Here is a 15,308-nt window from a genome sequence, read left to right on the forward strand (position 1 = left end):
TCAACAAACAAACAAACAAACAAACAAACAAACAAACAAACAAAAAAGAACAAACATCCTGGAAATCATCACACACATATGCACACACACATGCAAGTCAAAACCAGAAGTGGACATACAGCATGACATTTTGTACATACCTAATCCAAAACAATACCTTGTTTGTTTGTTACTTTTATATCCAGCCTATGGCTCTCTTCTCCTTGACTTTATGGTGATAAAAACCCTGACCCTGTCAGGCCAAGGGTCACTGCCCCAAAGTCAACCACTGAGTTCAATGGTCAAGTAAGGATTTGACCCCAAAGCAACATATATTGCTTATATACCACCCATTAAAGCACTCTTTGGGTGGTTTACAATTTAGTTATGCAGTCTACACATTGCTAACCCACACCCCACCAGCAAGCTGGGTTCTCAATTTACCAGTCTCAGAAGAATGGAAGGCTAAGTTAACCATGAGCCAGCTACGTACCTGAATCTGCTGGGACTGAACACAGGTCACGAGCAGAGTTTTGACAGCAGTGCTGCTGTTTAACCACTATTCCACAAGGCTCATACCTCATGTCTTCTAGTTGACCAATCTAATCTTTACATCATACTGGTTTTCTTTACAACTAGAGAAAATGGAAATAATTAAAGATATGCCAAAGCTGAGGAAAGGAGTTGTATCCCAACAAGTCAGAGTAACTCCATGACACAGAAGCTAAAATCCTGCATAGTTGGAAAAACGGTACACCTGCTGGATCAAATGAGAAGTTGTCTCACTAAATTCCTACTGATATATTGCACCCTCACATGATGCCATTGTGAGTTTTTGGCTGGCAGGGAGCTGCAGAGAATGTCAATAAACTCAGTAGCAGCTAATTGATTCCTTCTTCACTGCAAGAGTTCTTTTTCCCAGGCAGGGTTCAATTAGTGTTTTGTCAGTGTGCTAGCTAAGGAGTCAGAAGTGAACAGTTCGAGTGTTCTGTCAGCAATGTAACCATTCAGTTACTTAGTAATGAAGCTAATCAACCAGTTAAGTTCAGTATTGTAACATTTCCACAAAATAAGATTTTTGTTTTTATATAAGAATTGTGAATAAAATGAAACCTTTTATATAGTACTTATACCGGGATCTCTGAATAAATGTATTCTAACAAGAGGCAGTTGAGAAAAACAGATAAGGGGTGGTCTACTAAAGAAGACTGTAGTTTAACCGCCTAGAGTGGTCTGGTGTTCCAGATAGGCGGGATATAAATCAAATAAATAAATAAATATAAATAAATTAATCTGCATTATAGGTTACTATCACAACCATTTTTATCTGCTGCTGCACAATCAGAAGGAAAGTCTATTATTATTAAGGGCCACAGTCAATTTTCTTCACACCAAACTCTGCCAAAATCACCCCAACAGTGGCCTCACTAAATCCTCACTGATTCAATGAGCCTACTCTAGTGCAATTTATTACCTAGACTTAAGCAACAGGAATTCAGCCATAGAAAGTTGAAGCAGGGCTCAAGAGCTACTTCCAAACAAACAGCAACAGGACAGTCGGGAAATGAAATACATTTACAGTCTGCAACATATATTCTTTGTAATGGAGGCCAGCATTACCACAGAGGAAGGCGGATCAGCAAAGATCAGAGCAGTTCATTGCTGATTCAAAGCTTTGTGTGCATTGGAGACGCTGTGTGCATTGGAAGTAAAAGTCCTATGGAATGACAGGAGATTTACCTCCTAAGAAAATGTACAGAATTAAACAGGCAGATTTCTTTTTAAACATATTTTTAATTTATTAATAGACATACATTATTACATTACACAATCCAAACTTAGATATTGAAAAACAGTAATGAAAAAAACAAGTAAGACACAATTTCGTACACAAGACTTCGATATTATAGCACCGTGCCCAACCCCCAACCAGGACCACTGGAGATAAAACTCATTTTCTCTCCTCCAAGGATTACCGTTCCCTCTTAAAAAGAAACTAGATTTGCACGCGAGGATTGCCTCCAAGTGAACCCGCAACATCCCTCCCGCTGTTAAGACTGGTAGGGCAGGGAAGGCTTGACGTTTTCCTGACCCGCATGCGCGAGATTTCACCGCGCCGTTCTCGAGACTGAGGGTGTGACTTGGGACGGGGAGGAAGGAAAAAAAAAAAGAGCAGCCGAGCATGCGCCGTGCCGCTGTTTAGAGAAGGCGATAGGCTGGGGCACAGCATGTGCTTTTAGCACCTCCCTGCATGCGATCCTCCTCGCCCTTCCTTCCTTCCTTCCTTCCCTGCTTGGTCGCGGCGGCGGGTTGATCAACGCCGGCCATGGCGGAGCTGGCAGGAGGAGCCGGAGCGGCCCCAATGGGAGATGCCTTGGTGGAAGCGGCATCGGCTGGCCAGTTCCAGGAACTGCTCCAGAAGCCGGGCAGGTACGTGAGGGCCGACACACACCTCGTCGCTCCCACGATCAGGGGCAACGGGCAGGGTTGGCGTCGGCGTCGGCGCCTCTTTCTCGCCTTGGGCACCACCGCAGAGCCACGGCTCCTGGCCCCTCTCCGAGGAGTTTTGGCTCTGGACGAAGAACGCCGCTGGGTTTGGCTGGGACTTGCTCGCGAGGAAGCACGGCGAGGGTCGGAGCCGCTCCTTTCGCATCGATAACCTTCCCTCCCTGCTTCGCGGTTGAGGATGGGGGCTCTCTTTCAGGAGCTTTCCTTCCTTCCGCTGAGACTCTGTGCAGGCTCCTTAGGGGGAAACAAGTAGGACAGTTTTGTATTTATTCCCGAATGTGGCACCGAAAGCAAAGAGTTTTATTCCCCAGGCAAGGCTGCCTTAAAACACTCCTCCCTCTTGGCTTTTCCCGCCGTGAAAGCGGAGCGCCCAAAGGTGGTCGCATCCTTTGGTGACTCGAGGCAGGAGAGCCGACGGATCCCTCGAGAGGAAAAATGCGGGGCTACTAAACTGAAAAAAAAAATCCGCTTAAATTGGCTGCCTCCTTCTCATTAACGAAGGGTAGGGAGGAGGCCTTGTTCCCAGAACGTCAGTTATTGCCCAGCTTTATATATTTTGTCGCTGTACACTTGCTTTCAAGGTGCGGGCATACATTTTATACATGAAATAATATTTCATGCGCATTTTGGAATACTGTGTACTTCTCCACAGAATTCAGCCCAGGAAATGTGCCATCAAAACAAATCTGTATCCTGGCCCCCTTTTTTTGTGTCCTATATATTGTGAAAGAACCATACTTTTTATTCGGGATAGCAGTAGCTGCCTGAAAGATCTACATTTAGCCATATTGGCCCTGGATTCCTGCCTCCCATTAATACAGCATGCAAGTGTCGCTGTTGTATTTTATAGGGAGAGAACCCCTTCTTTCATAGTGCAGAAATGTGTATGTGCTGATTTTTGTGATGGGTGAGGTGATCCTGATGAAGATGCTGCCTGTCCTTTAGCCTAGGCATTACACAAATGCATAATTAAATAATCTTGTTTCAGAGCACAAATCCATTGAAATTACATGTTACAGGCAAAGTAATCTCTGCATGATTTCTCTCCTTGCAAAACTACTCAGGTTTCCCTCTGTGCGTGCTGATACCTGCAGCCTCATGTTGCTATGAAGCCATTGGGCTACTCCTTTCAGTACTTTGTATAATTGTTTTCTTCAGGGATTTCATTTTTCTTATGTAGAAATAACTGGAAAGGAACAGGGAATATTGTTGGAGCTGCAACTTTTGTTTGGAACTTTGGTTGTTGTGAAATAATGGTTGCTCGTTTTTGGGCCCAGGAGGTGGTGGGGTGAAAGGGAAATGGTAAAGGGGTCTGCCCTTGGTTTTTAGAAGCTGGAAACAAGTCATTGGCTTGGATACAGATTGGGTCATAATTAGAGAAAACTAATTTAAATCCAATTGATGTAAATAGGTTATTTCAGTGGGTTTCTCTTAATATATGTACATTTGGATTCAGTTCGTACATACAAAGAACTGCTATTGAAAGGTTGCTCACTGTTCCCATTCTGATCTTGAAATTGTTCTGAAAGAACTGTTGTTCTTCTTTCCTGCAAAGTTGTGTTAGCTATACTTTAAATAAAAGTACTAGAGAATGTGATGAAAACCTTCCCAACAAGAGGATGATTTAGGTGTCAAAAGTGTGATGCCTCTGGGTAGGATCTGTAAATACCTGCTTTTTGGCTACTTATCCTTAGTGTGCCCATTTGGGCCCTGTTAGGGATGCATTGAAAAAACACAGCGCTTTACTCTGCTGTTGCTCCGTTTGGAGCACCAGAGTCAAGACCTGTGTTTTTTAACTCATTTCATAATGTAATTAATTAATTAAACTAATCACTGTGCACTGAAAGTCAAATGGTTTTATCAGAATTTTGGTTTGTTTCCCTGGTTTCTTAAAGATGTAGCTTTGTTTTCAGTTTCAGAATAACAGACATATATGCTGACTTTGCTGAACAGGGCGTGTGTCCTCGAGTAAGTCTTGTGGCCTGGGAGTACGCAGGGAATTACAAAGTCACATCCAAAAGAAAATGAGGACATCATTGCCTTCCTATTCAGAGAAAATGGAATAGGAGGGAACACAAAGATCTAACATCTTGTTTGAAGAGGGCAAAGTGTGTGTTGTAGTGGGATATGTCCTCTGGGTTCCCATGGTGGCTTCCCAGCCCCTAACATTCTTCAGCTTTTTTTACTTTGCAGATGCAAATTGTGGGACTTGATTTGCCATGTGAGCAGAATTCTTCCCCTTAGAAGACCTCTCCACCCCCAAACTAGAACTAACCATCTGCTATTGCATTCAGACAACAAAATAGTAATGCAGGCTGTTTGGCTGGTTTTGAGATTTCTTTTAACCAAACATTGTTGAAATACAATTGTTTCTTAAAATGTGCAGAACCAATATCAAGGTTTTATATTAATTTTCCGAACAAACAAATAAGAAAATGCAAATGATCACTTTAATGAAGCTTCAGTTTGAAGAGGATTATAAAGGCCTTCTCCCTGTGGAGTGCCTGCTCCTCACTAGGAAAAATATGGGAAATAATGTGTGTTGACATCTGAAAATTTGTATATCACCATCATCATCTTAGAACTGCAGAGCTGGAAGGGACCCTATGGATCATCAAGTCTAGCCCTTGTCAAGGAGGCACAGCGGGGAATCGGACTCCCAACCTCTGGCTCTGTAGCCAGACACTTAAACCATTGAGCTATCCAGCAGTTCTTAACTTATAAAGAAAATGCAGCAGTTGTTTCTCTGCAGAACTTTTATGATCCCAAGAACCAATCTGAAGCAGGGTACAAAACACTGTGAGTGAACTGACAGGTTTGACTTGTAGCTGCTTCTTTGGTGATGGGAGGAACTGCTGGGTTGGAGCTTCTTGAGATGGAGCTTCCCACAGAGGAGCAGCTGTCATTGTCAAATAGTGGATTCTCTGGCAGCTGTGTATGAGATATGGAAGATGTAGGATGAAGTGTGAGCTGAATTTGGATCCCACTCTATCCCTGAGTAGAATTGAAAGGCAGGTTAAGAGGAATCTAAGGATATACTATACAAAGAACAATATCCTTTGCTCATTTAGTCCTCTAGCATCTACTTCGACTGTCAGTGGCTCTCCCAGGTTCTTAGGCAGATAGAAACAGTGAGAGAAGGAAGAAGAGAGCAGCCTTCTCTCTCTCTCTGCTTCCTGAGATCTTACTTTGTGGTGCCAGTTGCTTGGATTTTACATTGCTTTGTTGTTCTTAAACTGTTCTGCAAAAATGCCTGATTTCTCGGTTTTCTCTGTTTTGTCACAGGTCTTTAGTGGTGGTTCATTTTTGGGCTCCATGGGCTCCACAGTGTGTACAAATGAATAGCGTCATGGCTGAACTAGCAAAAGAACATCCTCGGGTTACCTTTGTGAAAGTAAGTTGTTCTGACAAAATGTGGTAACATTTTGTTGAAGTATAGTTGATGGCTATATATGTAGAGGGGAGAAAGGAAGCATAACTATTCACTCCATTTACTCCAAAGTGCTTAATATTTTCAGTCTGGGAAACTTGAGTGTAATTCAAGTTTGCAGTTGTTCTCTTCACATCTGTTAGCATGTTGTATTGGTTTAATCCACTAGAACTGAATGACTTTCATTCAGTTTTTTGAACCAAAATACCGTATTTTTCGCACCATAAGACACACTTTCCCCCCACAAAACGGGGGGGGGTGGAAAGTCTGTGCGTCTTATGGAGTGAAGAAAACATTATATTTTCCTGTTTTCTTCTAAAAATTGGTGCGTCTTATGGAAAGGTGCGTCTTATGGAGCGAAAAATACGGTAAATGTATTGAAACTAATTGTTAACACCATTGAGATGGGAGCAATGTATAGCAGGTCAGAAAATGGTGGCTTGACATACTTCTTCCATAAAAGTCAATGGAAGCAGAAGTATTTTAAAGGGTGAAGGTGTCTGCTGGTCTTTCCCAGTTGTATTATTTTTTCTTGTCAGGATATATTCCTGATTACGTGTGTTTATAACAAGTTTGGGAAACTGGGGCTCTCCAGGTAATGTTTGGACTACAAACACTTATAATCACTCACCGTTTAATTAGCTTAGGCTAATTCCTGACACTGAGGGAGGCTGAAAGAGTCAGCATCAGGAACCATGCTTTTTTGATTGTGCACCTTCCTTTTGGTATAAACTTTCAATGGAGGCTCATCAGGCATCTTCCCTCTCTGTTTTTAAGAAATTTGCAAAAATCATATTATTGGAAGATGTCTTTTATTAATGCCCTGACATGTTCAAATCTTTTTTTCATCTGTTTACCTTTACTGAAAATCAGGTTTTTGCTAGGAGCAGGGTTTTGTCTATTTAAATATTAATAGTTAGGTATTTGTTGTATTTATATGTGTTATAATCTTAGAACTGCAGAGCTGGAAGGGGCTTTATGGATCATTGAATCCAGCCACTCTCAAGGAGACATAGTGGGAAGTTGGACCCCCAACCTCTGATATCTAAACCGCTGAGCTTTCCAGCAGTTCACCCATGTTTTTAATGTGTTGAAAATAGCCTTGGGAGTGTTTGCACTATGGGGCAGCATAGAATCTGAAATAAATTAATTAATGCAAGTAGGTAGGTAGGTAGGTAGATAGATAGAGAGATAGAGAGATAGATAGAGCATATTAAGTATGTAAGTATGTTATAAGCCAAAAACACTTGCAGAACTATAGTTGAAGAACCCTGGTACGTAGTTTCTATGGACGGAAAAGAGCAGATACGGATTAAATGGTTTTCAATGCATTCCTATGCGAAATGCAGATTCAACATAAGAACTTTTCAACTTGAGAACCACCTTCCAATACGGATTAAGTTCTTAAGTAGAGACCCCACTGTATTTCAAACTCTCATTGAGGTGGGAAGTAGGTAAGTAAAAGGAGGTTGTAGATATGTGTGCCACACCATACACATGCATTGTAATCTGTAATCTAATACCATAAGAAAATATATATTTGTGGGTGGGTTTGACTCGTGATTGTGGGTTTGCCTCGTGAAGGGAAGGGGAGACACGAGGAATCATCTCATTGCTTCCATTTTCTGGTCTTAGATTGCTTTAGATAATATTGGAAACTGGTTGAAATTATATTTGTTTCGCAGCTGTGAAAAATGCAAGTGTGGTGTTGGGGTTGAGAGAATTAGCATACAGTAACCATCCATGTTTCTGGCTGCCCAGAATCTGCTTATAATGTTAATATTTTTCTTGTGCTTTGGTTAGTACATCTAGAATTTCCAAAGTAACTTCCACTGACTTAGCATGTAATGCAAGTGATTATTAGGTCAAATCCTGACTTTATCCTAGGAATATGAGATCAAGATAATGATAGTGCTCTTTTGGAAGCTCTTACAACTTCTTTGATGTAATAATGATTCTAGTTAAGGACCCTGCAAATCTTTTCTTCATTAGACAGGGCCTCTGGCCACTGTATAGCTATGGCTGATGAAAGTTTGGTACCTCTGTAGAAATAAATGGTAGAGATAGCTGCTGTACTTTCTTTATTACTGTGGCTGTGTTTCACTGATATTGTAATGCTGCCTCTCAGTCCTATCTACTTCTAAAAGTCTGAAATCTCTGCAGTTGCCCAGTTGGATAATTAAGGCAATTAGTGTGTGAAAGTGATAGTTTAATAGTCCCCACTTGGGTAAAGCTAGCTTTTGGTAGATCATATTGTATCAGGAAACTTGTTTCCCTAGGAAAATAGCAGCACACCAGCAGATCGTGGGTGTGGGTAGATTTGTAAAATCTTACAGTTAAATTCAGCTGATATTAATATAAATAGTCAACCTTTAGATTACGCCCAAGAGTTCATATGCCCCCTGTGGTAGGAATAGGCCTTAAGTATCTATAACTTAGTGCATGATTTGAGCAAAACAGTTCTGGTTCTGACAGTTACCTGGTACGATTAATGTAGGATTTGTCTCTTCTAGAGAGTCTTAAATTGCAACTCTTTTTTTCTTTCTGTTTGTATATGATTTCTGTAGAAATGCACCTGTTTGAGAGAAGTTGTAAAGTTCAAGGAGATTTGCTGCTGTTAACAGTTGCATATTTATTCATACAGTGTCTTTGCTTCTTTTTTTTAGTGTTTTCCCCACTTGCTTCAGTTTCCCTTTTCCAGCCTTGATGTTCACGTTCCTGCATTTAGAAGAGCAGGAAAATTCCCCAAAGAGAAGACTTGCAATTTGTAGCAACATACAGTATTTCAAGTTAAGCATAACCCCATCTCCCTGTGCCATTAAGGAATTGCAGCCCACAGATTATCTCCCTTCCCTCATACAGAACATGAGCACTTTTGATGTGCCCTTCTTGTATTTAAGAATTTGGGAGAATTAACCACCTTGTTTAATTTTTCTTTAGGAATGGTAGTATATATTATGGTACCAATTAATAGTTCAACAGTTATTTTGCATGTAATAACAAATTTATAATCTATATTATCCAGATTGTGGGACTGTCATTTAAAAGAGATAGTAGCTTTGTGGGCTTTAAAAGGTAAGGGCTGGCTCCAGGCATAATCATACTTAGAGTGGTACTAATTGTCCCGTTTATTTCATTGGGTCTACTCGTATGATTGATTCTGATCCAAATCAATTAAACTGAAATCAGAATTCCATTTCATTACTATGAATGGAATATATTTTTAAATAGCATGCTTGAATTTGTTGCCTTTGTCTGATGATCAGAAACTATGGAAAAGCAGAATTATATTGAATGACTGAACTTATATTGAATATGAACAGTCAACCTCTAGATAATGTCCATGCTGCAGTGCCCTGTGATAGGAATAGGGCTTAAGCCTCTATAACTGAGTGCAGTATTTCAGCCAAACAGTTCTGGGGTTTGCTTAATAGTATGCAACAGAATTAATATTATAATACAGTAATTCTTGTAGCAGAGTAATATTGCATTGGGTTGCTATCATTAAGTGTTAGCTGCAACAGTAAAGTTGCATCTTGCAAGTCTATAACTGTATTGCCTGAAGTCAAATTAATTATAAAGTCCATCTGTTTGCATACTAATAGCAGTGATTAACAGAAAATTGATGGAGTTTTAAATGAATTATGATGAGGATAGGAGAAACATTAAAGTAAGGCATCATTTTGCTAACATGAGTAGTAAGTTGGAAACAGAAAAGATTGCTGATCAGCCTCTTTTAATAATGATAACCTTAGAAGTGCAAAGCTGGAAGGGACCCTGTGAATCGTTGAATCCAGCTCCTGTCATAGAGGCACAGTTGGGAATCGAACTCCTAACCCTGGTTTTGCCAACTTAAAACCATTGAGCTATCCAACAGTTATAGATAGAGCTGTTGTAGATAGAACTATAGTATGCTTATACAATTTTATATTGATAAGCAATCTCAGAATGGCCTTTCTTTATGTTTGTTTGTCTTCTCAAAGCTTTTCCTGTTAGGACCAAAATTAACGGCTAAAGCCCTGTTTGTGTAAAGATATGCTGTGGAACCTGTTTTAGGTTCTGAACCATTTTAGGTTCTGTGACTCCTTATGGTTGCATTTTACCTTGGGGAAGTCTTGGGATGTTAGCAGGAAACATTTAAGAGTCAACAATCACTGCCAGATTGCAGGTGTTGGCATTGGGACTGGCAGCGGCGATCTAGCGACAGTGTTGGTCTTCTAAAGACTCCTTCCTTATCCCAAGGTGCCAAAAGACTTCCCCAGAGAGACTTAGAGAACCTCGGAATCTAAAATGAGAGTATAGGAAGCTTTTAATTAGTTTGAATTAACCTCTACTATTGCCAGCTGATAACATCATAATCTGCTGCCATGTGAACAAGATTTTGGCTATTATTATTTAAAAATAGATAAAACAGTTTGGCCAGACTTAGATATGCTGAGGATGTGCAAATGTGGAAAGTACAGCAATGAAGTGCAGTTAGTTAAGAAGTTGACACTTGTGTACTTGTTGTACACCAAGTAATGCCATTGGTATGCAACAAGGACTACAAGTATTGTCTTTTTAAGTAGTGGCAGTTCACCGCTGCAGTTTACACTTGCACTTATGTTGGCAAAAATATGTAATAGGGTTCTGGCTACCCATTAGTTTAAAAAAAGTTGCATAAGATGCTTCCAAAATGACACGAGCCATTTTCAGTGTATTGAGAGAAATAAAGTGCTATAGAAAGTCTTCCAGAATGTAAAATAACTAATTATGTTCATCAAGCCAATTCCTATCTATGGCAAAACTTTCAAAGGAATGTTATGGTACAGTGTACTCAAAAGAGGGTTATTGTTCTCTTCTGGAGGTTTTCTGGGGCTATGCAGTTTGTCCAAGGCTATACAGGGTGACTGTTCTCCTGGGATGCACAATGGGGAATTAAACTCTCAGCCTCTTGACTCCACAGCTAGGTACCTAACTCACTGAAATAACTGCCTGCATAGTGAGCTAGCTCAGCTTTATGGTGGTTGAATACATCATGAACTCCTTGTACATATACGTAACCTCAAGGTTAATTCCAGGGATGGTACTGAATATTCAAAAAGTTGGAGATAGCGACTTAATAGGAATTCCCGGGGTGGTGGTGAGGGGGAATCAGGCCAAATGGCGATGCACCCAAGGCAGACTAGATGAAATAGTCTTGATTCCTTGGTTCAGATTACAGTCTGAATGTACTTGGTCTGTGAGTATGTCCCATAGGACATAGCGGAAATGGTTTCTGATTAAACATGTTTAACATTGTGATTCACATTGCAGAATCCAAAGAACTAAACAAAACTGCTTACAGATGGAGTGCGTAAAAAGCCTGCAACATTTTTGTCCATATGTTGCTTAACTCTAATATTTCCTAGGAAGGAATAGACAATTGATTCTGCTGGCCCTGATCTTGGAAATATCTGATATATAATCCAGTTGAAATTGCATATTGAATATATTTTCATAGTCAGTCAGTGCATTATATTGTATAGATTGCTCATACTAACATTTACAGATTTTATGGTACATTTGTTACGAAGTAAAATTTGGCAGTGTCACTTCAATCTAGTAATGTTTCCCTTTATATTCTGTTTCATTATCTTAAATGTTCAGTGCAGACATTTATAGGTTTGATTTAATGTTCAGACACCAGTTGTTCTGTACTTTTGTGCGTACAGTTTCTGCAGTGTTTGTTACAGAAAACTGACTGTGTTGTTAAGACATGGTCATATGTGTTGACAGTTTGCTCTCCAAATATTTGAATCCTTAAGCCCAGATATAAAAAGAATATTGGCAGACATTAATTTAACCAATATTAAAATTTGCCTTTCTTTAGGGCATCCATAAGGATTACTTGGGGAATCATCATTCACCAGTACTTTAAGCATTTTCTGTAACAAATGCATATTTTGCACAAATCAGAGGTTAGTTAATTTAACAACTAAATTAATGTTACTAACCATTCTTTTAACCTACCCTTCTTTACTTCCCCTCTCGCAACCTGTAAGACATGTCATTTCTCATGCCCTAGTATGAATAGGTAGCACTTATATGCATAGAAATCTGCTTGCAATTTACATTTTCTGGCATTATATATTAGATGAGATCTTTACTTTTGCAGATCAGTACCCTACTAATACCTGGTAATATTGCAGGGGTTAAAAACTAAAATTTAGCGGGCATCAATAGTTTATTGAAGAAATATTCCTTTTTTTGCTTCATAATTTGCAGAAAGCTGCAAATGTCAGTCGTGATGTACTGCCTCTTGAAATTAGTCAATAGAGCAAACAGCAAGAATTGCTGTGGGCAGAAAATAAGCACTGTAATCATGACATAACTGGGGTCAGTGATTTATGGATTTCAATATAGTAGTAGCTGCATATGATTGAAAATTTACTAGGTCACTAGTGCACCAAGAATTTTATTCACAGCCGCCAGGCGTCTTTTGAAATGCGCAACAAAATAAAAACCTCTGAACCTGTTTTGACACTGCAGGCTCAGTGGATGACAAGCCTGCCCTGTGAGTTTCATTTAAATGCAAATGTGTCACAAACTTTTGCACTGAAGTCTTTTTAAAGCATTTAACATGATTTTATAAAAACAGTGCGGAAACGATCGGCCAGCACAGTCTAAACTGTGAGTATGGAAATAAAAACATATTTGATGGTTTCTTCTTCATTTTAAGGTGGAAGCTGAAGCTGTCCCAGAAGTGTCTGAAAAATATGAAATTACTTCAGTTCCAACATTCTTGTTTTTTAAGGTGAGCTTATTTTAATTTGCCTACTCGCATATGAATACTCATTGGTAAGTTTCATTCTTTCCTCTGTAGGTGAGATAATTTTTCAGGGTAACAGCTGGTGCATTCATAATTGGTGGGGATTTTGTGTAACTGAAGTCATATAGCTAGAGTTCAGTTCAGCTATTTGAGACTTTCTGATACTGAAATTTAGAAAGAAGTGCATGCTATCAAATCAAGTCTGAATCTTAATCAGTGCATTCTTAGTCTTGTGTTAATGATGTGGCATTGAATGAAGAAAGGGATGTGGTGGCGCAAGGGATGTGGTGGCGCTGCGGGCTAAACCGTAGAAGCCTGTGCTGCAGGGTCAGAAGACCAAGCAGTCGTAAGATCGAATCCGCACGATGGAGTGAGCTCCCGTTGCTTCTCCCAGCTCCTGCCAACCTAGCGGTTCGAAAGCATGCAAATGCAAGTAGATAAATAGGGACCACCTCGGTGGGAAGGTAACAGTGTTCCGTGTCTAAGTCGCACTGGCCATGTGACCACGGAAGATTGTCTTTGGACAAAACGCTGGCTTTATGGCTTGGAAATGGGGATGAGCACCGCTCCCTAGAGTCAAACACGACTGGACAAAAATTGTCAAGGGGAACCTTTACCTTTACCTTTATTGAATGAAGATATGCAGGAGGACTGTTCAATGACTTTTATCGGTGGCTTTTGACCTGTTTTGATGTGGACCTCAACAAGAGGCTGTTTGTATATAGTGAAGCAAAGCAAAAGCAAAGCGTGCTGCTTATATACCACCCCATAGTGCTTCAAGCACTCTCTGGGCGGTTTACAAATTAATTATGCAGGCTACACATTGCCTCCCCAGCGAGCTGGGTACTCATTTTACCGACCTCGGAAGGATAGAAGGCTGAGTCAACCTTGAGCCGGCTACCTGGGATTGAACCCCAGGTCGTGAGCACAGTTTTGGCTGCAGTACAGCGGTTCAACCACTGCGCCACGAGGTTTAGCATTCTCTTCTGAAGAGAATGCTAAACCTATTGTTGCTCTTCCAGCATTCATAACCAGGACTGATGCTTTCTGTTGATAGAATTCTCAAAAAATTGACCGGTTAGATGGCGCTCATGCACCGGAATTGACCAAAAAAGTCCAGCGCCATGCATCCAGCTTGACTGTCCCAGCTGGTTCTAACGAGAGCACCAAAGAAGATCTCAACACACGCCTCAAAAAACTGACGAATGCTGCACCTTGCATGCTGTTCATGAAGGGAACACCTCAGGGACCTCGGTGTGGTAAGAATTATTATGAATTTCAGTTTTGTGAAGCGGAACTTTATGCTCGTAGATAAATTAGAAATCATCTTACCTTCCATATTTAAACTCTGAGTAGCTCAATTCTTTTGAATGTTATCCTGGGCTATTCTGCTGGTCCACCAGTTGGTAGAAATTAAACACTTATCCTAGGTTCTTTAGTCTAGATGAGTGGTTCCAAGACTCCAGTACCCAGATATTATTGCACTTCAGTTCACAGAAGGAACAGCCAGCATGCCTAATAGTAGAGGATGCTGGCAACTGAAGTCTAACAACATCTCAGAACTCTTGTCTGGGAACTGATGTTGGCTGAAACAGTTATCATAAGGTTGTTCTCTTCTAGATTACGTATCTTAACCCCATTTACTGTTGCAGTGCTCACGCTAGTTTGTCTTCCAATCTTTATAGACATTAGAAAAATAAAATCTCTCTAGGGTAGCGTAGAAAAGAGAAAAGGGGGAACAAGTATTAATATCAGAAAGTGATGGTAAGTGGAGAATTGGTGTGCTGAAGTCAATGGATGTAGCCTGTTATAGGTGTCTCAATACTTAACCAGCACTAGGATGATAAGAGATGTAGAATAGGCTTTTCTAGAACGATTCAGAAGGGAACCATTAAAACAAAGCTTCTGTGAAGATGGTTCATGTGGTGGAACAACTGCTGTTGCAGATCCAACATGGATCAGTAAAAGTCTTCTGCCAGAAGGCATTGATTCGAGCTGTGTGTTTTGGCTTGTGCGAGAAGGAAGACTCTCGGTGCCCAAGTGTTCCAGGACTTTTTTCAGTTGTTTCATATCTCTCGGATGTGTGCGTGTATGTACCTTTAGTTTCCAACCATTAATTTAGAGTCATATCTTCAAACTGCGGGAGATTGTCATAGATAACATATCTTAATGGGCAATTGATCTTTCTGGTAGAAATATCAGGTGGTTTCTTTTACAACAGCAGTGGTAGCAGGTGCAACTACATTCTGCTGTATAGCATTTCATACTGGCTTCTGGTTTAACATCCATTTATGAAAAACCACTGACTATCCAGGAGAGACAGCTGCACTTTTCCTTCTGGGTGATCTTCTGATAGATGTAGCTGGAGTGGGCAACTGGCAAATTACACAACTAGTATAGTTGATACATAATCACTGTAGGAAGTTTAGAGTGAGTGCAGAATGGGAAGGGTGAGGAAGGAAAGTTGCTTTTCTATAACTAGTTGTCTTGAAATAAATAAATTTAGATCTTGTTGCTTTGGCTTGCACTTTCTGAAGCTGAACCCAGAGGAGTTGTTTTTCTAGACTGTCTGTGCCCAGGGTCACACGTACTAGCTGGACA

At 40.3% G+C, this 15,308-nt stretch overlaps 1 protein-coding gene across 2 annotated transcripts in view; it reads left to right on the top strand.

The window, feature by feature from the left end:
- Positions 1-2,211: 2,211 nt before the first annotated feature.
- The window catches only part of GLRX3 (glutaredoxin 3), a 31,021-nt gene continuing 17,924 nt past the window's right edge, over positions 2,212-15,308 (top strand). The window contains exons 1-4 of one of the 2 annotated variants that reach the window (XM_020786099.3): positions 2,212-2,409; positions 5,773-5,881; positions 12,618-12,692; positions 13,765-13,966. In XM_020786099.3, the coding sequence (XP_020641758.3) occupies positions 2,306-2,409; positions 5,773-5,881; positions 12,618-12,692; positions 13,765-13,966 (490 nt within the window). In that variant the 5' untranslated portion in view covers positions 2,212-2,305. Of the gene's footprint in view, positions 2,410-5,772; positions 5,882-8,602; positions 11,857-12,617; positions 12,693-13,764; positions 13,967-15,308 lie in introns of those variants that run through there. The other variant, XM_078391225.1, reaches the window with a different exon arrangement.

The sequence above is a fragment of the Pogona vitticeps genome, chromosome 3, assembly GCF_051106095.1.
Source record: "Pogona vitticeps strain Pit_001003342236 chromosome 3, PviZW2.1, whole genome shotgun sequence".
NCBI lineage: Eukaryota > Metazoa > Chordata > Lepidosauria > Squamata > Agamidae > Pogona > Pogona vitticeps.